General features: G+C 48.0%; 1 protein-coding gene across 2 annotated transcripts; it reads left to right on the forward strand.

Moving 5' to 3' along the window:
• The first annotated feature begins 2125 nt into the window (after positions 1-2125).
• LOC125520725 (probable xyloglucan endotransglucosylase/hydrolase protein 23) lies at positions 2126-3508 on the forward strand. 2 transcript variants are annotated; one of them, XM_048685715.1, is made up of 3 exons: positions 2126-2487; positions 2581-2774; positions 2885-3508. In XM_048685715.1, exons 1-3 carry the CDS (start codon positions 2227-2229, stop codon positions 3297-3299), a joined length of 870 nt encoding a protein of 289 aa, XP_048541672.1. In that variant the 5' UTR covers positions 2126-2226; the 3' UTR covers positions 3300-3508. The 2 variants fall into 2 exon arrangements, with proteins under 2 accessions (XP_048541672.1, XP_048541673.1); XM_048685716.1 differs by having other exon boundaries at positions 2912-3508.
• Positions 3509-22583: the final 19075 nt, after the last annotated feature.

A 22583-nucleotide genomic window follows, 5' to 3' on the forward strand; every position in this document is an offset into this window, starting at 1 on the left:
TACCAAAACTCTACTTGCAGAAGCTCCTGTGTTTTCTTCTCCTGTTCTAACCGGACGCCATTCATCCGCCTCCGGCGTAGGTAGTGGATCGACCCTTGCCGGGCGGTACTTTTGGCACCGAGGAAATCACCGTATACAAAGCTAGCCAAGCTACCTTCCTTTGTTGATTGATCATGCCCAGATGCACCAGTACGAGTACGTGATCGGCCGATCGTTTTCGTGGATCAAACCGGCAGCTGCAGCCGCTGCACAAAAGCAGGGCAGGGACGCCGATCAAATTTCGGCCGAACACGTCAGATGATCCCGTTGTCACAACCGTTGAGCTCTCAGTGATGCTTAGTTGCCGATACAGGAAGCAGAACTCCTTGCAAACGTGAACTATCGTCTCACGATATACTTGCCTAGGCGGAAGACCTGACGTACAACGTACCCCGGCAAAGAAGCGGAATGTAGGTGCTGCAGTGTCGTCTTCGTCGCCGGTAGCGGCGACAATGGTGTCCAGAATGACTGCAGCTCCAGCGTCAACGCCATTAGGGCCAACGGATGGCGTGAGCTCTGAAGTGTGATTGATTGTTGGACAGTCGCCGCAGATGACCGACGACGGCAACGATGAGGCCTGAGTGCCTCACGAGGGTGGTCCCAGACGAGAGATTTTACATATAATGAAACAAACAAATGACCAAACTACCCAGCTAATCAGTGGTCAAGATAGTTCAAGACTACCTGGTCCCAACAGTAGTACGATGTACTATAAAAATCCTTTTTTTTACTTGCATGCAGTTTCCTCTGAAAAATCTATGTCATGCGATTAGGTTTGGAACCGACTAATAAGGAATCCCCTGAAGTTCCAATTGGGCCAGTCACTGTTTTTGCCGTGTCCAACAGAATCTCAGCTGCACGGAGCACGGTGAGAAACAAAGGCAGAAAGGACGCATTTGTGGAGGTGCAGCTCGATTGGATGTGCACAGACGGTGAATTGGTTCACGTACCTTGCTTGTGCGTGGTGACCGGTGAATGTGTGTGTTTCTCTAGACTAATGATTCTTCGCATTAGTGGAGCAAAATGTTTTGTAAGGCAAAATGAATCATGAGAGTGGATTAACGCTAAATGAAGAAAACACAAATTTGGAAAGGGAAATAATATTACCCAACTATGTGTAACATAACATAACATAAAATCTTGTATAGTAATATACTAAAATAAAAATAAAAAATGAAGCTTTTTAAGGAATAATGAATTGGTGGCATTGGTATTACCAAAAAAAAGAAAAATAGAAAATAAGACAAAATTTGCACACAATTTACCCATAAACAACAACTTTTATAACAGAGATAGAGAAGAAAAGGATGATGCACCTTGGTGGGCTAGAGAGAGGAGGGCACATGAATAAATGGGTAATGAGGATCAGCCCGTTTAAGGAATCGACTGACCCAAAAAAGCGACCAGTGAAAAAACACAAAATTTGAAGAAAAAAAGGAGCACGAATCTTGAAGCAGCAATCAATAGACACAAAACTCAACTAACCCAAATTTAAAAAATACAAGCACTTATATATATTTAAAGTGAATTAAGTTTCTACACTTGATAGTTTCTCATGAAAGAGGCACTTGCCAATAAATGCAAAAAATGTGGAAGCGCATGAGGAATGAAACCACCATGTGTTGGTACCTAGAAAATAACAAAATACCGCCAGACTGAAAAATAGTCACGGTTTGTGAAGCCGGCACACAGAGTGACAGAACCAACACGTCCTCCACGGTTCTAGAAACTTCACATACCGGAGGGAAGAAGAAAAGGCTGATCATCCACCCCCTGCTTAAGTGCTTGGAAGTGCCATGCAATTTGCCTGCAAAACACAGGGCCAGCTCAAACGCCGTTGCATCCAGAAATCTGCTGCACGTCTCGATCGATTTTAATGTGTTACTGTACGTACGCGAGGCTGTCTGCCTGTGGCATCTCCGCGCCAACCTTCTCATTGTCCATCACGCGCTACGTACAGGGCCGTCCTGCCCGCCCTATCTCCTCTCCTCTGGCGCCAACTCACCGGGCTGGCAAAGTTCGGAGAACCATCCAGCAGGCACGCCACGCTCGTCTCCTGGCCACTATATAAACCCCTCATGCCCTGCTCGTTCCACTCACACAAACACAAGCTTCCATCCAGCTCTCCTCCTCGTTAACCTTCTTCTAGTAACTGGGAGTGAGCTTAGTTTTGGGAGCACGAAACGCATGGCTCGCATGGCGGTTTCGGTGCTGGCCATCCTGCTCGCCTCGTGTGCCCTGGCGGCGGCGAGCTTCGACGACGAGTTCGACATCACCTGGGGCGACGGGCGAGGGAAGATCACGAACAATGGCCAGCTCCTCACGCTGGGGCTGGACAAGGTCTCCGGCTCCGGGTTCCAATCCAAGCACGAGTACCTCTTCGGCAAGATCGATATGCAGCTCAAGCTCGTCCCCGGCAACTCCGCCGGCACCGTCACCGCCTACTACGTAAGCGGCCCAACATCCATTCATTCCTCTGCTTCTTCTCGATCGGATGACACGCTTGCCTAACTGGGTTTGGTTTGGCGTATGAATGTGCAGCTGTCGTCGCAGGGGCCGACGCACGACGAGATCGACTTCGAGTTCCTGGGCAACGTCACCGGCGAGCCCTACACGCTGCACACCAACGTGTTCACGCAGGGGCAGGGCCAACGGGAGCAGCAGTTCCGCCTTTGGTTCGATCCCACCAATGACTTCCACACCTACTCCATCCTCTGGAACCCAAAGCACATCATGTAAGTTGGTCCATCGCCATTGCTCAACCTTCTTTTTTGCTTCAAGAACGCCGGCCATCTAGGTACTGCAGCACATGGACTGACCGATCAAATTGGTGTGAATAATGCAGCTTCATGGTGGATGATATGCCGATCAGGGACTTCAAGAACCTTGAGGGAAAGGGGATCGCCTTCCCCAAGAACCAGCCTATGCGCCTCTACTCCAGCCTCTGGAACGCCGACGACTGGGCCACGCAGGGCGGCCGCATCAAGACGGACTGGTCCCACGCGCCATTCTCCGCTTCCTACCGCGGCTTCAAGGCCGACGCGTGCGTGGTGACCGTGGGCGGCCGGCCGCGCTGCGGCGCCAGCGTGGGCACGGAGGTCGCCCCCGGCACCGGCGCGGCCGGCGAGTGGTACAACCAGGAGCTGGACCTGACTCGGCAGCAGCGGATGCGGTGGGTGCAGAGCAACTACATGATCTACAACTATTGCACCGACCCCAAACGCGTCGCCAAGGGCGTCCCCGCCGAGTGCTCCATGTAGTCCACATGTCCATCCAGCAAGCTAGCATTGGACCGTCGTCCGTGTATACGTCGATCGCCAGCGTAAGATGACCGGAGATAGGGAAGATGGGGGCGTCTGGAATGTATGATAAATAAGGACCGGTGTGGTAGATTATTTCTTGGGTTTGCTCCTTGTCACGTTCAATTCGTGTGTAATATATATGCCTCGTCTTGTGGATTGTCCTCTTATTCATGTGTTTATTGCTCCCTCTTCTACTTCGCCACGGATTATTCGTTGGTGGTACGTTTACTGTGTGGTCAACTCATCTTGAGCCCTTGACCAGCAGCTTCTTGGATAATTCACCCAGGTCACTCGAAACGTATGTCGGATCTGATAGAGCGTGTCTGGTTGTCTGCGTGAGGCCCAACCAGACATATGCGGGAAGAAAACAGATTGTTTGATTGGCTGCATACAGGTATGCATGGCACGTTGTTTAAAGCATTCCTGGGCCTAGCTCTCTGGGAACGCTCGAATCGGCAGCTTCTCCAGAGCCAGGCCCGAGCGGTGCACGTGGGCAGCGGCGGCTGCACGCGCGCGGCCACGCTCGAGAAGCCGCGTTGCTTCCCGAAGCGTCGACAGTTATTAGCCTCACCGCTCCCTCTCCCCACTCTCCCAACTCACACCGGCGGCGGCGGATCAAAGGAGAGCAAGAAGACCACCGGACTCCATCACTGGCGAGCGGATCATCACCTGGCCCGCGGCAATGGCGGTAAGCACTTTTCTGTTCGTCATGCACTACTTTTTCGTGTTCGATCCGGCGGTAGATTCGATCCACGGCGGAGAGGGGAATGGGGAATAGAGGTAGATAAGCATGGCAGTTCATACTAGTTCATACGAGTTCATACTAGTTCATGCAAGATCGGAATAGAGATAGATGCGGATGGAGTTGAAGGGGAATTGGGGGATTGGGGGTACACAACATACACTGGCTAACCGCGATGGCCGTTGAGATATGCGGAGCGGCGGCCGTTGAGGCGTGCGGAGCGGCGGGTCGAGTGGCTGGCCTTCATCTTCTTGTCCATCGCCGTGCAGGGCGGCGGGTCATCGTCGTTCTCAGCGGAGTTGAGGTCGATCTGCCAGGTACGACGACCTGGCTCCGGCGCCGTCACTGGCATCTGCGCCGGTTCTTCCTCCTCCTTAGGCTCCCCACCGATGACCGTCGGCGGCACGATTGCCGCCTCCCAGCTGTACATTGGAGCACGGCGGTCATTAGGAGCCCAGTAGTTCTTGTACTTGGATCACTTCTTCCTCTGTTTAACGTCGTCGGAGACGGCCTAATTCTTGGCCCAGCGAATGATGTCGACTGCCATCGCACCTTTCGCTGGCTTAGGAATCAGCGTCTTCAACTCTTGTGAAGTGGCCCTCATGAGCACTGCATCAGATTTCTTCTGCATGTCAAGCATGGAGCCGAAGTTCGAGCACACCTCCATGGTTTTCTCGAACTTGGTGCGGTCACCAGCCGACCACCCGAGGAAGAAGGCCCTCCAGCCAATACCCCAAGGGAAGGGGTTGGCGTTGGAGCTGGAGCTGGAGCTCATGGCGATGGAGAAGAGGAAGGTTGATAGTGAGAGAAGAGGGGGGTGGGTAAGTAGTGGTGGTCAGGGTGAGTACATATAGGCGCGATGGAGAGGACGAAGAGTGACAATCATGTCGTTTAACTACGTGCTCTTCAATAAGCCATGAGCTCCGTGTTGTGCCTGACTCCATGAATTGGGTGCATTTCGAGGAGAGCAATGAGATGGGCCCGGAGGTGCTCCCGGCCGTTGACAAGAAGGGCAAGGAGGTGGTTCATCTAATGCCCGAGGTGGTGCTGCCGCCCACCGCCGAGGAAGAACCGAAGACGCCAATGGTTGGCGACGACGAGCGCATGGAGGAGCCCCCCAGCAGCAAGCACCGCAACTACGACCACTACCACGAGGAGGGTGGCCCAACTCACTTCTGCAAGGTCATCCTGACACCGAAGCTTGAGTGCATCCTCATGCCCCTAGACTTCACCAAGCACTTCGCCGCGGTGCCGACGGAGTTCAAGCTGAGGGACAAAATCGGCTGCTCCTAGAGGATGACGGTGAAGATGTTGGACGGCAGGATGATCCTGGATCAAGGTTGGGCCACCTTCGCCGCCGTTCATTAGATCAAGATCGGCTACATGGTGACGTTCAAGCTCCTGACTGTCGACACGCTCAAAGTCATCGTCTTCGACGACGATGACATTGAGGTGGTCAACAAGTGCGAGAAGCACGACGAAGCTTTCGCCACCAGGGACTAGGGCCGGGGCACGTCCTTCCTAAGTACTATTGAGTCTGCTTTATGGTTTACGCGTTGAATTGTTTGATCTATCGTTATGATGTGTGGTACTATGTTATCTAAACTATGTTGTTAAGTAGTTGATACTTTGTTATGCTCTGCTCTGCTTATGATGTGTGGTACATGGTTGTGCCGAAGTATGTTGGTAACCTCACCAACTAGCCAAAGAGGTTACCACACACCAGACGTTGCATACAACCAAACACCATGCCTTGGATTTGTCCACCAACATGCAGGCAACCAAACACCAGACAGTGTGGTTCAGCCTTGCAGACAACCAAACACCAAGCAGTGTGGTTCAGCCATGCAAACAAAGAGAACATGCAGACAACCAAACAAGTTGCAGATAATGCATTTGAGACTGCATTTGCATAGCGAAGCTGAGTTGAAAAGGCTATTGAGTGCAGCTACTATAGACTATGGCAACCAAATACGCCCATAGTGATACTGCCGACAATAAGCAGCTGGACGTGCATACATGCAAGGACAAGAAGCTCGGTCATAGGACACGGCCACTGCCTACAAGATCACTAGGAGTGAATGTTGGGGAACGTAGTAATTTCAAAAAATTTCCTACGCACACGCAAGATCATGGTGATGCATAGCAACGAGAGGGGAGAGTGTTGTCTATGTACCCTCGTAGACCAGAAGCGGAAGCGTTAGCACAACGCGGTTGATGTAGTCGTACGTCTTCACGGCCCGACCGATCAAGCACCGAAACTACGGCACCTCCGAGTTCTAGCACACGTTCAGCTCGATGACGATCCCCGGACTCCGATCCAGCAAAGTGTCGGGGAAGAGTTCCGTCAGCACGACGGCGTGGTGACGATCTTGATGTTCTACCGTCGCAGGGCTTCGCCTAAGCACCGCTACAATATTATCGAGGATTATGGTGGAGGGGGGCACCGCACACGGCTAAGAGAACGATCACGAAGATCAACTTGTGTGTCTAGAGGTGCCCCCTGCCCCTGTATATAAAGGAGCAAGGGGGGGGAGGCCGGCCGGCCCTTGAGGCGCGCCAAGGAGGGGGGAGTCCTCCTCCTAGCAGGAGTAGGACTCCCCTTTCCTAGTCCAACTAGGAAGAGGGAAGGGGGAAGGAAAGAGAGGGAGAGGGAGAGGGAAAGAGGGGCCGCGCCCCCCTCCCCTAGTCCAATTCAGACTCCCCATGGGAGGGGGCGTGCCACCTCCTGGGCTGCTGCCCTCTCTCTCCCCTCAGGCCCACTAAGGCCCAATACTTCCCCGGGGGGTTCCGGTAACCCTTCCGGCACTCCGGTTTTCTCCGAAATCACCCGAAACACTTTCGGTGTCCGAATATAGCCGTCCAATATATCGATCTTTATGTCTCGACCATTTCGAGACTCCTCGTCATGTCCGTGATCATATCCGGGACTCCGAACAACCTTCGGTACATAAAAATATATAAACTTATAATGAAACTGTCATCGTAACGTTAAGCGTGCGGACCCTACGGGTTCAAGAACAATGTAGACATGACCAAGACACGTCTCCGGTCAATAACCAATAGCGGAACCTGGATGCTCATATTGGTTCCCACATATTCTACGAAGATCTTTTATCGGTCAGACCGCATAACAACATACGTTGTTCCCTTTGTTATCGGTATGTTACTTGCCCGAGATTTGATCGTCGGTATCTCAATACCTAGTTCAATCTCGTTACCGGCAAGTCTCTTTACTCGTTCCGTAATACATCATCCCGCAACTAACTTATTAGTTGCAGTGCTTGCAAGGCTTATGTGATGTGCATTACCGAGAGGGCCCAGAGATACCTCTCCGACAATTGGAGTGACAAATCCTAATCTCGAAATACGCCAACCCAACAAGTACCTTCGGAGACACCTGTAGAGCACCTTTATAATCACCCAGTTACGTTGTGACGTTTGGTGGCACACAAAGTGTTCCTCCGGTAAACGGGAGTTGCATAATCTCATAGTCATAGGAACATGTATAAGTCATGAAGAAAGCAATAGCAACAAACTAAACGATCAAGTGCTATGCTAACGGAATGGGTCAAGTCAATCACATCATTCTCCTAATGATGTGATCCCATTAATCAAACGACAACTCATGTCTATGGTTAGGAAACATAACCATCTTTGATCAACGAGCTAGTCAAGTAGAGGCATACTAGTGACACTATGTTTGTCTATGTATTCACACATGTATTATGTTTCCGGTTAACATGAATAATAAACATTTACCATGATATAAGGAAATAAATAATAACTTTATTATTGCCTCAAGGGCATATTTCCTTCAGTCTCCCACTTGCACTAGAGTCAATAATCTAGATTACACAGTAATGATTCTGACACCCATGGAGCCTTGGTGCTGATCATGTTTTGCTCGTGGTAGAGGCTTAGTCAGCGGGTCTGCAACATTCAGATCCGCATGTATCTTGCAAATTTCTATTTCTCCCACTTGGACTAAATCCCGAATGGAATTGAAGCGTCTCTTGATGTGCTTGGTTCTCTTGTGAAATCTGGATTCCTTTGCCAAGGCAATTGCAACAGTATTGTCACAAAATATTTTTATTGGACCCCATGCACTAGGTATGACACCTAGATCGGATATGAACTCCTTCATCCAGACTCCTTCATTTGCTGCTTCCGAAGCAGCTATGTACTCGGCTTCACATGTAGATCCCGCCACGACGCTTTGTTTAGAACTGCACCAACTGACAGCTCCACCGTTTAGTAAAAACACGTATCTGGTTTGCGATTTAGAATCGTCCGGATCAGTGTCAAAACTTGCATCAACGTAACCATTTACGATGAGCTCTTTGTCACCTCCATATATGAGAAACATATCCTTAGTCCTTTTCAGGTATTTCAGGATGTTCTTGACCGCTGTCCAGTGATCCACTCCTGGATTACTTTGGTACCTCCCTGCTAGACTTATAGCAAGGCACACATCAGGTCTGGTACACAACATTGCATACATGATAGAGCCTATGGCTGAAGCATAGGGAACATCTTTCATTTTCTCTCTATCTTCTGCGGTGGTCGAACATTGAGTCTTACTCAATTTCACACCTTGTAACACAGGCAAGAACCCTTTATTTGCTTGATCCATTTTGAACTTCTTCAAAACTTTGTCAAGGTATGTGCTTTGTGAAAGTCCAATTAAGCGTCTTGATCTATCTCTACAGATCTTAATGCCCAATATGTAAGCAGCTTCACCGAGGTCTTTCATTGAAAAACTCTTATTCAAGTATCCCTTTATGCTATTCAGAAATTCTATATCATTTCCAATCAATAATATGTCATCCACATATAATATCAGAAATGCTACAAAGCTCCCACTCACTTTCTTGTAAATACAGACTTCTCCAAAAGTCTGTACAAAACCAAATGCTTTGATCACACTATGAAAGCGTTTATTCCAACTCCGAGAGGCTTGCACCAGTCCATAAATGGATCGCTGGAGCTTGCACACTTTGTTAGCTCCCTTTGGAACGACAAAACCTTCTGGTTGCATCATATACAACTCTTCTTCCATAAATCCATTCAGGAATGCAGTTTTGACATCCATTTGCCTAATTTCATAATCATAAAATGCGGCAATTGCTAACATGATTCGGACAGACTTAAGCATCGCTACGGGTGAGAAGGTCTCATCGTAGTCAATCCCTTGAACTTGTCAAAAACCTTTTGCAACAAGTCGAGCTTTATAGACAGTAACATTACTGTCAACGTCAGTCTTCTTCTTGAAGATCCATTTATTCTCAATTGCTTGCCGATCAACGGGCAAGTCAACCAAAGTCCACACTTTGTTCTCATACATGGATCCCATCTCAGATTTCATGGCTTCTAGCCATTTTGCGGAATCTGGGCTCACCATCGCTTCTTCATAGTTCGTAGGTTCATCATGATCTAGTAGCATGACTTCTAGAACAGGATTACCGTACCACTCTGGTGCGGATCTTACTCTGGTTGATCTACGAGGTTCGGTAGTAACTTGATCTGAAGTTTCATGATCATTATCATTAGCTTCCTCACTAATTGGTGTAGGTGTCACAGAAACCGGTTTCTGTGATGTACTGCTTTCCAATAAGGGATTAGGTACAGTTACCTCATCAAATTCTACTTTTCTCCCACTCACTTCTTTCGAGAGAAACTCCTTCTCTAGAAAAACACCGTCTCTAGAAAAACTCCGAATTTAGCAACAAAAGTCTTGCCTTCGAATCTGTGATAGAAGGTGTACCCAACAGTCTCCTTTGGGTATCCTATGAAGACACATTTCTCCGATTTGGGTTCGAGCTTATCAGGTTGAAGCTTTTTCACATAAGCATCGCAGTCCCAAACTTTCAGAAACGACAACTTTGGTTTCTTGCCAAACCACAGTTCATAAGGCGTCATCTCAACAGATTTCGATGGTGTCCTATTTAACGTGAATGCAGCCGTCTCTAAAGCATAACCCCAAAATGATAATGGTAAATCAGTAAGAGACATCATAGATCGCACCATATCTAATAAGGTACGATTACGACGTTCGGTCACACCATTACGCTGTGGTGTTCCGGGTGGCGTGAGTTGCGAAACTATTCCGCATTGTTTCAAATGTAGACCAAACTCGTAACTCAAATATTCTCCTCCACGATCAGATCGTAGAAACTTTATTTTCTTGTTACGATGATTTTCAACTTCACTCTGAAATTCTTTGAACCTTTCAAATGTTTCAGACTTATGTTTCATTAAGTAGATATACCCATATCTTCTTAAATCATCTGTGAAGGTGAGAAAATAACGATATCCGCCATGAGCCTCAACATTCATTGGACCACATACATCTGTATGCATGATTTCCAACAAATCTGTTGCTCTCTCCATAGTACCGGAGAACGACGTTTTAGTCATCTTACCCATGAGGCACGGTTTGCAAGTACCAAGTGATTCATAATCAAGTGGTTCTAAAAGTCCATCAGTGTGGAGTTTCTTCATGCGCTTTATACCGATATGACCTAAACGACAGTGCCACAAATAAGTTGCACTATCATTATCAACTCCGCATCTTTTGATTTCAACATTATGAATATGTGTATCACTGAAGGAAATATGCCCTAGAGGCAATAATAAAGTTATTATTTATTTCCTTATAATCATGATAAATGTTTATTATTCATGCTAGAATTGTATTAACCGGAAACATAATACATGTGTGAATACATAGACAAACAAAGTGTCACTAGTATGCCTCTACTTGACTAGCTCGTTAGTCAAAGATGGTTATGTTTCCTGACCATGAACAATGAGTTGTTATTTGATTAACGAGGTCACATCATTAGTTGAATGATCTGATTGACATGACCCATTCCATTAGCTTAGCACCCGATCGTTTAGTATGTTGCTATTGCTTTCTTCATGACTTATACATGTTCCTATGACTATGAGATTATGCAACTCCCGTTTGCCGGAGGAACACTTTGGGTGCTACCAAACGTCACAACGTAACTGGGTGATTATAAAGGAGCATTACAGGTGTCTCCAAAGGTAGATGTTGGGTTGGCGTATTTCGAGATTAGGATTTGTCACTCCGATTGTCGGAGAGGTATCTCTGGGCCCTCTCGGTAATACACATCACATAAGCCTTGCAAGCATTACAACTAATATGTTAGTTGTGAGATGATGTATTACGGAACGAGTAAAGAGACTTGACCGGTAACGAGATTGAACTAGGTATTGGATATCGACGATCGAATCTCAGGCAAGTAACATACCGATGACAAAGGGAACAACGTATGTTGTTATGCGGTCTGACCGATAAAGATCTTCGTAGAATATGTAGGAGCCAATATGGGCATCCAGGTCCCGCTATTGGTTATTGACCGGAGACGTGTCTCGGTCATGTCTACATTGTTCTCGAACCCGTAGGGTCCGCACGCTTAAGGTTACGATGACAGTTATATTACGAGTTTATGCATTTTGATGTACCGAAGGTTGTTCGGAGTCCCGGATGTGATCACGGACATGACGAGGAGTCTCTAAATGGTCGAGACGTAAAGATTGATATATTGGAAGCCTATGTTTGGATATTGGAAGTGTTCCGGGTGAAATCGGGATTTTACCGGAGTACTGGGAGGTTACCGGAACCCCCCGGGAGACATATGGGCCTTAATGGGCCTTAGTGGAAAGGTGAAAGGGCTGCCCATAAGGGCTGCGCGCCTCCCCCCTCCCCTAGTCCTATTAGGACTAGGAGAGGTGGCCGGCCACCCCTCTCCCTCTTTCCCCCTTGGGAATCCTAGTTGGAATAGGATTGGGGGGGAGTCCTACTCCTGGAAGGAGTAGGACTCCTCCTGCGCCCTCCTCCTAGGCCGGCGCCCCCCTCCCCCTTGGCTCCTTTATATACTGAGGCAGAGGCACCCCAGAAACACACAAGTTGATCCACGTGATCTATTCCTTAGCCGTGTGCGGTGCCCCCTGCCACCATATTCCTCGATAATATTGTAGCGGAGTTTAGGCGAAGCCCTGCTGCTGTAGTTCATCAAAATCGTCACCACGCCGTCGTGCTGACGGAACTCTTCCCCGACACTTTGCTGGATCGGAGTCCGGGGATCGTCATCGGGCTGAACGTGTGCTCGAACTCGGAGGTGCCGTAGTTTCGGTGCTTGATCGGTTGGATCGTGAAGACGTACGACTACTTCCTCTACGTCGTGTCAGCGCTGCCGCAGTCGGTCTGCGTTGGGTACGTAGACAACATTACTATGCATCACATGATCTTGCGTGTGCGTAGGAAATTTTTTGAAATTACTACGAAACCCAACAATCATTAATATCGAGATTCATTAAAAATAGACCACTCTTCAAGGGTGCATGACCATAAAAAATATTACTCATATAAATAGAACAACCATTATTCTCTGATTTAAATAAATAACCGTCTCACATCAAACAAGATCCAGATATAATGTTCATGCTCAACGCTGGCACCAAATAACAATTATTTAGGTCTAATACTAATCCCGAAGGTAGATGTAGAGGTAGCGTGCCGACCGCGATCACATCGACTTTGGAACCATTTCCCACGCGCATCGTCACCTCGTCCTTAGTCAATCTTCGCTTGATCCGTAGCCCCTATTTCGAGTTAAAAATGTTAGCAATAGAACCAGTATCAAATACCCAGGTGCTACTGCGAGCTCTGGTAAGGTACACATCAATAACATGTATATCACATACGTTTGTTCACCTTGCCATCCTTCTTATCCACCAAATACTTGGGGCAGTTCCGTTTCCAGTGACCAGTCTGTTTGCAGTAGAAGCACTCAGTCTCAGGCTTTGGTCCGAACTTGGGTTTCTTCGCCTGAGCAGCAACTTGTTTGTCGTTCTTCTTGAAGTTCCCCTTCTTCTTCCCTTTACCCTTTTTCTTAAAACTGGTGGTTTTGTTAACCATCAACACTTGATGCTCCTTTTGATTTCTACCTCCGCAGCCTTTAGCATCGCGAAGAGCTCGGGAATTGTCTTATTCTTCCCTTGCATATTATAGTTCATCACGAAGCTTTTGTAGCTTGGTGGCAGTGATTGAAGAACTCTATCAATGACACTATCAACAGGAAGATTAACTCCCGGTTGAGTCAAGTGATTATGAGACCCAGGCATTTTGAGTATATGCTCACTAACAGAACTATTCTCCTCCATCTTGCAGCTATAGAATTTATTGGAGACTTCATATCTCTCAATCCGGGAATTTGCTTGAAATATTAACTTCAACTCCTGGAACATCTCATATGCTCCATGACGTTCAAAACGTCGTTGAAGACCCGGTTCTAAGCCGTAAAGCATGGCACACTGAACTATCGAGTAGTCATCAGCTTTGCTCTGCCAGACGTTCATAGCATCTGGTGTTGCTCCTGTAGCAGGCTTGGCACTTAGCGGTGCTTCCAGGACGTAATTCTTCTGTGCAGCAATGAGGATAATCCTCAAGTTACGGACCCAGTCCGTGTAATTGCTACCATCATCTTTCAACTTTGATTTCTCAAGGAACGCATTAAAATTCAACGGAACAACAGCACGAGCCATCTATCTACAATCAAACATAGACAAGCAAGATACTATCAGGTACTAAGTTCATGATAAATTTAAGTTCAGTTAATCATATTACTTAAGAACTCCCACTTAGAAAGATATCCCTCTAATCTTCTAAGTGATCACGTGATCCAAATCAACTAAACCATGTCTGATCATCACGTGAGATGGAGTAGTATCAATGGTGAACATCAATATGTTGATCATATCTACTATATGAATCACGCTCGACCTTTCGGTCTCCGTGTACGGAGGCCATATCTGTTATATGCTAGGCTCGTCAAGTTAAACCTGAGTATTCCGCGTGTGCAACTGTTTTGCACCCGTTGTATTTGAACGTAGATCCTATCACACCCGATCATCACGTGGTGTCTCGGCACGAAGAACTTTCGCAACGGTGCATACTCAGGGAGAACACTTATACTTTGATAATTTAGTGAGGGATCATCTTATAATGCTACCGTCAATCAAAGCAAGATAAGATGCATAAAAGATAAACATCACATGCAATCAATATAAGTGATATGATATGGCCATCATCATCTTGTGCTTGTGATCTCCATCTTCAAAACACCGTCATGATCACCATCGTCACCGGCGCAACACCTTGATCACCATCGTAGCATCGTTGTCGTCTCGCCAATCTTATGCTTCCACGACTATCGCTACCGCTTAGTGATAAAGTAAAGCATTACAGCGCAATTGCATTGCATACAATAAAGCGACAACCATATGGCTCCTGCCAGTTGCCGATAACTCGGTTACAAAACATGATCATCTCATACAATAAAATTTAGCATCATTTCTTGACCATATCACATCAAAACATGCCCTGCAAAAACAAGTTAGACGTCCTCTACTTTGTTGTTGCAAGTTTTACGTGGCTGCTACGGGCTTAGCAAGAACCGTTCTTACCTACGCATCAAAACCACAACGATAGTTTGTCAAGTTGGTGCTTTTTTAACCTTCGCAAGGACCGGGCGTAGCCACACTTGGTTCAACTAAAGTTGGAGAAACTGACACCCGCCAGCCACCTGTGTGCAAAGCACGTCGGTAGAACCAGTCTCGCGTAAGCGTACGTGTAATGTCGGTCCGGGCCGCTTCATCCAACAATACCGCCAAACCAAAGTATGACATGCCGGTAAGCAGTATGACTTATATCGCCCACAACTCACTTGTGTTCTACTCGTGCACAACATCAACGCATAAAACTTAGGCTCGGATGCCACTGTTGGGGAACGTAGTAATTTCAAAAAAATTCCTATGCACATGCAACAAGAGGGGAGAGTGTTGTCTACGTACCCTCGTAGACCGGAAGTGGAAGCGTTAGCACAACGCGGTTGATATAGTCGTACGTCTTCACGGCCCGACCGATCAAGCACCGAAACTACGACACCTCCGAGTTCTAGCACACGTTCAGCTCGATGACGATCCCCGGACTCCGATCCAGCAAAGTGTCGGGGAAGAGTTCCGTCAGCACGACGGCGTGGTGACGATCTTGATGTTCTACCGTCGCAGGGCTTCGCCTAAGCACCGCTACAATATTATCGAGGATTATGGTGGAGGGGGGCACCGCACACGGCTAAGAGAACGATCATGAAGATCAACTTGTGTGTCTAGAGGTGCCCCCCTGCCCCTGTATATAAAGGAGCAAGGGGGGAGGCTGGCCGGCCCTTGAGGCGCGCCAAGGAGGGGGAGTCCTCCTCCTAGTAGGAGTAGGACTCCCCTTTCCTAGTCTAACTAGGAAGAGGGAAGGGGGAAGGAAAGAGAGGGAGAGGGAAAGAGGGGCCGTGCCCCCCTCCCCTAGTCCAATTCGGACTCCCCATGGGAGGGGGCGCGCCACCTCCTGGGCTGCTGCCCTCTCTCTCCCCTCAGGCCCACTAAGGCCCAATACTTTCCCGGGGGGTTCCGGTAACCCTTCCGGCACTCCGGTTTTCTCCGAAATCACCCGAAACACTTCCGGTGTCCGAATATAGCCGTCCAATATATCGATCTTTATGTCTCGACCACTTCGAGACTCCTCGTCATGTCCGTGATCATATCCGAGACTCCGAACAACCTTCGGTACATCAAAATATATAAACTCATAATGAAACTGTTATCGTAACGTTAAGCGTGCGGACCCTACGGGTTCGAGAACAATGTAGACATGACCGAGACACGTCTCCGGTCAATAACCAATAGCGGAACCTAGATGCTCATATTGGCTCCCACATATTCTACGAAGATCTTTTATCGTTCAGACCGCATAACAACATACGTTGTTCCTTTTGTCATCGGTATGTTACTTGCCTGAGATTTGATCGTCGGTATCTCAATACCTAATTCAATCTCGTTACCGGCAAGTCTCTTTACTCGTTCCGTAATACATCATCCCGCAACTAACTTATTAGTTGCAGTGCTTGCAAGGCTTATGTGATGTGCATTACCGAGAGGGCCCAGAGATACCTCTCCGACAATCGGAGTGACAAATCCTAATCTTGAAATACGCCAACCCAACAAGTACCTTCGGAGACACCTGTAGAGCACCTTTATAATCACCCAGTTACGTTGCGACGTTTGGTGGCACACAAAGTGTTCCTCCGATAAACGGGAGTTGCATAATCTCATAGTCATAGGAACATGTATAAGTCATGAAGAAAGCAATAGCAACAAACTAAACGATCAAGTGCTATGCTAACGGAATGGGTCAAGTCAATCACATCATTCTCCTAATGATGTGATCCCATTAATCAAACGACAACTCATGTCTATGGTTAGGAAACATAACCATCTTTGATCAACGAGCTAGTCAAGTAGAGGCATACTAGTGACACTATGTTTGTCTATGTATTCACACATGTATTATGTTTCCGGTTAATACAATTCTAGCATTAATAATAAACATTTATCATGATATAAGAAAATAAATAATAACTTTATTATTGCCTCTAGGATATATTTCTTTCAGTGAAGGCGCGACAAAGGATAGGGGCTCGTAACGATTCATCAGGTACTCGGGTCCCAAGCTCCCAGGATGCCCTCGTCCCCTTCACTGCTGCAGTGCTGCCCTGGCCAAAGGTGAAAGGCGTGTTCAATCCGGGTTCGGGCAGGTGGTCTGGCCGTGCCGACGAATCATCCACGGCCGGCGTTCGGATCAGCACAAGACCGATCAAGTTGCAGACCGCCCTCCTGTTTGGCTCGTGTTGCACTGGACGCTACGCTGATGGCCGGCACTTGACAGGCCTTCTCTTTCCGATCTTCCAGTAGCAGTGTCATTACGATGCGTTCTAAATTTTGTTCTGTACACCATGTTGATACCAACCGGAAATGAGATGTAGGCAACAGTTGCCATGACGCTCTTCTGTACAGATCCAAAGTGCATTTTTTACACTATAGCCCCCCCCCCCCCTCCCCCCATCCTCCCATGTGTGTACTTTCTCAGTTTCTTTTTAGTCTGCATATAAGATTTGATCAAAGTCAAATTTTGTAAAGTTTGACCAATTTTATAAAAAAAATATCAACATCTACAATACTAAATCTATATGGTATGGAAATTAATTTCATGATGCATCTAACAATATTGATTTCATATTTTGAATCTTAATATATTTTTCTATAAACTTAGTCAAAGTTAACAAACTTTGACTTTAACCAAATTTTATATGTAGACTAAAAAAATGAAAGGAGTGTCATTGTATGGTTCTTCTGGGCAAAATGATAATGTCTGACTCTGCCTACCCTGTCGCCGATCTACCAATCCATGACGGAGCTTAATTGGTGTACGTGGCGCAATGATAGACTCAGGAAGAGGAGACCTACAATCTTGTCAGATGCATGAACTCGGACGAGGGAGACGAATAATTGGGTGTACCCGGCGTTTAGTTAGGTGGGGTATATGTGTACGCAGTATGCTCCATCACGCTGTCTGCTTGCTCACTACCTTCGTCCTACCCTGTAGTATTTCAGACCTGCAAACCAGAGGAAAACCAATTCGTCTGTTGATGGAGCATCGTTGATAGGGCATCTTCAAAACTGACACACAAATGGCTCTTGTATATGTCTGTTTTTATGTCTGGACATGGCCCATGGACATGATATGAGAAAGAGTCGTCCAATCCTTTTCACAAGTTAATCTTTATTTGTCTTGTTGAGAGGAGAGAGAGGAGAGAAGACTTTGCATGTGTGGAGAGAGAAAAAAACCACATGATGACTTGTTGTTGGTCAAGTAGATATCCGGACACTCGTGTAGTTCCCACATGTTTGTCTTCGATTTACCAGACATCCAGACCATCTTGCTGATCAATGGATGTCTCCATTGAATGACAAAAGTTGATACATATTATTCAAATGCTACAATCTAGACATATACCGAAGCTTTGAGGGTCTCCTTAGATGCCCTTACAACTACGTTTTAACATGGAAACCGTATTACAGAATGTTCTCGAATAAGATCGATGGATATAAAGGAGCCCCTTTATTATTGTTTCCAACGCTGGCACACTTGCATGGCATGGCATAATTGTTGGCCAGCCTCCTGGCCCCAAGAGGTCCAAAGATCGCTGGTCCTCTACTTCGTGCAACACAAGTTTTTTTGCGCAAACCATGAAGAGAAAAAACACCATGATTGATGTTACAATGCGATCGATCCAAGATCTTTTCTTAGATGTAGGCAACTTGCAAGTGGTACTACATTCACTCAGACGAAACTAATTCTAGAACTGGGCCTAACTTTGCCTCTTGTCAATAGAAAACAAAGCTAAATTAGCTTGAGGAAGAAGCGAAAATATACCATGTGAATTAAAGACATCTTCGATTCAAAAAGAAATAATAAGGAAATCTTCAACGGAACCAGTAAAACAGCACAGTATATTTGCCTGTGGACGCATCCAGGCGTGTCCGCGGACAATGATGTGGCACCCGACCATTCAATGATGTCCGCATATATTTCAAAGTAAGTTTAAATGTACCAAATAGATTTCATGCAAACATGACGGAATTCATTAAAGTTCAGAAATAGTTGACATAAAGCGAACGATATTTAATCCGTTCAACTAAAACCTAAAAAAATACACCGTCTTGTAGCAGACGGTGACCTCATACGCGTGGTCGGCCTGGCCAGTGGGACCTCCATCGCCGTTCGTGCATTGTCGTCGTCGCCGGAGTGGTTCTTCTAGCGGCTGAAGGGCGCGGGCCCGTGGCACCCCTGCTTGGCCACTGGCTGGCACTCGCGAAGAAGCCGCTCTGCTTCCTCCTGCGCCGTGTGGAGGCCCGCTGCGGCCAACGCCGATGATGGTCGGACAACCTTGTCCTTGCCCTTACCAGCAGCGTTGGTGGCGGCGACGACGACGGCAACGTTAGTCTCACCGAGAGTCCACTTTTCACCGATCTTGGCAAGCTTCCCTTTGAGGCGGCGCAGCCGCTGCGCCGCCGTCTCTGTGGTGGCCACTGACGACTACATGTACCTAAGATGGGGTCATAGGCCTGACCTAGACACCCTCCCCAAGGACATTGACCTAAAGTCAGAAGCATTCGAGGGATATCATCATTCACTCGACCATAAACATTCCACTCGAAAGATTCAAGTTCACTCGACCAGGGAGTACTAACTCGACGGATAGACGATCTAAAGTCACTCTGTATGGCAACGATCAGGCGTTACCCTATAGACTTAATAGTCATTTATGTATCTTTATTGCTGGCGTTATCAGTAACGCCCATCTTTATGTACCTTAAACCCTGTGTAACTGAGGGCTGAAGGGGTCCGGCGCACTCTATATAAGCCACCCTCCTGCTCTGGCACAAGGGTTCGCACCCCCTATAACTTCACGCATATTCCAGTCGACCGAGCCTCCGGGCACCGAAACGTAGGGCTGTTACTTCCTCCGCGAAGGGCCTGAACTCGTACATCTTGCGTGCACAATCTCACCGAAGCTAGGATCTTGCCTCTACATTCCCATCCCCCTACTTTACTGTCAGATTTAGAACTACGACAGTTGGCGCCCACCATGGGGCAGGTGTCTTAGCGAATTTCCGGTGAGGTTGCAATTTTCTCCGACTCTTTTATCATGGTTTCCAGCGGAGGTTTGGCTGAGGGCCGTGAGATCCGTCTCGGCGCGCTCGTCTTCATCGCCGACGACTCCGCTTGGCTTCAGGAAGCTCCTCTCGACGTCGAGGTGCTCTCTGTCCGTGGAGCGATGCACTTTTGTGCGTGCGTTCGCGGTGTCCTACTGCGGCAGCCGTCGACCCAGTATCGGTCGGCTCACACAATACCTTCGCTCCCCGCTGCTCGCCGTTGCAAGCGATCCGGTCAGTCGCGGCTTCAACGGTGGGTGAAGCACGCAGTGGCACGTCAGTCGGGCACCCCTCAAGTCGCGGCAATTGAGCCTGACGAATCTATCTATGGCCTGTTCGACCCGTCGACTGGCTCCATCGAGACCTTGTCCTAGTGCGACAGCAGCGACCCCGCGACAGAAGTCCTGATGATCGACACGCCCCACAGCCCGCCTGGCATGCGTCGCAACGGCAGCAATGATGGCGGCGGCGAGCCGTCGTGTATTCATGAAGAGTATCGTCCCGAAACTCTCTCTTCTCAGTAGAGGGAGGAACTTCACCACCGCAATATGGAGGCCCTACACACGCCCGTTGTTGGAGAGACCTCCGAGGCTCGGGCCTTGGAGGCAGTGCGTTTAGCCACTTTGGCTGAGCGCACTCGACTGGAGAATCTTCAGCGTTCACTCAATGAACGTGCTCAGCGGCAGATCCCCGAGTCCAGTCGACGATAGCGGCAATTATTTCCACCGGAACCATAGGTATACCGCACTCCGATTCAGAATCTCACTGCTGCGGCCTGTATAGCAGAATCTATTCAGCCGTCCCAGTCAGAAGCTGGTAGAGGTTTAATGCAGATCAGAGCGCTACTCTGAGCAGCAGGAGAGCGAAATACGGCAGTTTCTCAGTCGCGCAACAGGATCCATAGCAGATCTATGGTGGCTGATACCGTCCAGTCGGCTCACAGCCCAAGATCGCCTCCGCGGCGTGAGGGATGTGGGCATCGTCAAGGGCAGTATTTGGGTCAGAATCATGAGCAACAAGATCGTCGGCTCGACCGCGATGGCCGCTGTCGAGTGCCTACACCCCCTTCGAGGGGCGAATCATACGTGCCCCGGCATTATGATGATAGGCGCCCGTACAGCGAAGAGCGGATAAGGCCGGTCGACCCAAGAGAGCCAGGGTTTGACGCAAGGTCAATTTTGATGCAAGGTCTAGTGGACATGAATCGAGCACAAAGGGAAGGGCAAGATAGAGATCGCCCGACTGGAAACAGGGTTCATGTTTCTGGTCCCGAGTGTTTTAGCAGAGCCATCAGAGCTGCAGAGATCCCTCCCAACTTCAGGTTGGCGACTAGGGTCAGTAAGTTTACTGGTGAATCAAAGCCTGACACCTGGCTTGAAGATTATCGAGTGGATGTGCAGATCAATGGAGGAAATGATGAAGTTGCCATGAAGCATCTTCCCCTGATGCTTGAAGGATCAGCTAGAGCTTGGTTGAATCAGTTGGCTACAGGCAGTATTTTCAGCTGGGAAGAGTTGGCCCGAGTGTTTGTCAGAATGTTTGAGGGCACGTGCAAACGGCCGGCAGGATTGACAGAATTGCAGCACTGCGTGCAAAAGCCGAATGAAACTTTGAGGGATTACACCCAGAGATGGACCACTTTACACCACACTGTAGAGAATGTGTCTCATCATCAAGCAGTTTGCGCCTTTAAGGAGGGTGTTCGGTATCGGGAGCTTAACCTGAAATTCGGTCGGACAGGAGACATGTCTTTGACTCGAATGATGGAGATAGCCACTCGGTGCGCCAATGGCGAAGAAGAAGACCGACTCCGCAGTGGCAAGAGTAAACCGGTCGGCCAGGACACCGGAGGAGGAAATTCCAATCGGAAGCAGAAGCGCAAAGCAGAGCCTGCAGCACCTAGAGAGGTTGCAGTCGCAACCCAAGGAAAAGCTAAAGGAAAATCCAAAGGGCCCTGGACCCCTAAGAAGGTGAAAGATGCAGCCGGTAACGATGTGTTGGATTTACCATGTCACATTCACATCAAGAAGGATGAAGAGGGAAATCTCATCTATCCTAAGCATACCACTCGGCATTGCCGAGTCCTTATACAACAGTTCAGAGAAAAGCAACCAGTGAGAAGGAAAAAGAGTTTGATAAAGATGAGGACAATGAAGAGGATGATGACGGTTTTCCCAATATCAATTCCACTTTGGTGGTTTTTGCTGATGTTGAAAGCAAAAGTCGACTGAAAGTCATCAACAGGGAAGTGAACATGGTTGCTCCGGCAACTCCGATGTATCTGAAATGGTCAAAGACTCCTATTACATTCGACCAGTCAGATCACCCACCGCATGTTGCCACCCCTGGGAGGCAAGCGTTGGTAGTCGACCCGGTCGTTGGAGGCACCCGACTGACCAAAGTTTTGATGGATGGTGGCAGCGGATTGAACATCTTGTATGCTGAGACCCTCCGTGGGATGGGCATTCCGATGTCGAAGCTCAGTGAGAGTAACATCCGGTTTCACGGAGTTATACCAGGGAAGAAGGCAGATTCACTCGGCCAGATCACCCTTGACATGGCTTTCGGTGATTCAAAGAATTACCGGAAGGAAAAGTTGACATTTGAAGTCGTGGATTTTCACAGTGCCTATCATGCTATCCTGGGCAGAACTGCGTATGCCCATTTCATGGCTCGACCATGTTATGTGTATCTCAAGATCAAGATGCCTGGCCCTAGGGGCGTGATTACAGTCACTGGTAATCGGCAGCGAGCAGAAGAGTGCTTTCAGAACGGCTCAAAGATTGCCGATGAACAGATGGCAGCAATTGAAATGGAAGAATATAAGAAGACAGCAGATCCGAGTGATTTGTTGAGAGCTAAGA

This window comes from Triticum urartu, chromosome 7 (genome assembly GCF_003073215.2).
Source record: "Triticum urartu cultivar G1812 chromosome 7, Tu2.1, whole genome shotgun sequence".
Lineage (NCBI taxonomy): Eukaryota > Viridiplantae > Streptophyta > Magnoliopsida > Poales > Poaceae > Triticum > Triticum urartu.

Bases quoted from the DNA above. Each gene is read 5' to 3' on its own strand.
- LOC125520725 (XM_048685715.1), top strand. From the start codon at position 2,227: ATGGCTCGCATGGCGGTTTCGGTGCTGGCCATCCTGCTCGCCTCGTGT. The intron at 2,488-2,580 runs GTAAGCGGCCCA...ATGAATGTGCAG, and splicing joins GCACCGTCACCGCCTACTAC to CTGTCGTCGCAGGGGCCGAC. The intron at 2,775-2,884 runs GTAAGTTGGTCC...TGAATAATGCAG, and splicing joins TGGAACCCAAAGCACATCAT to CTTCATGGTGGATGATATGC.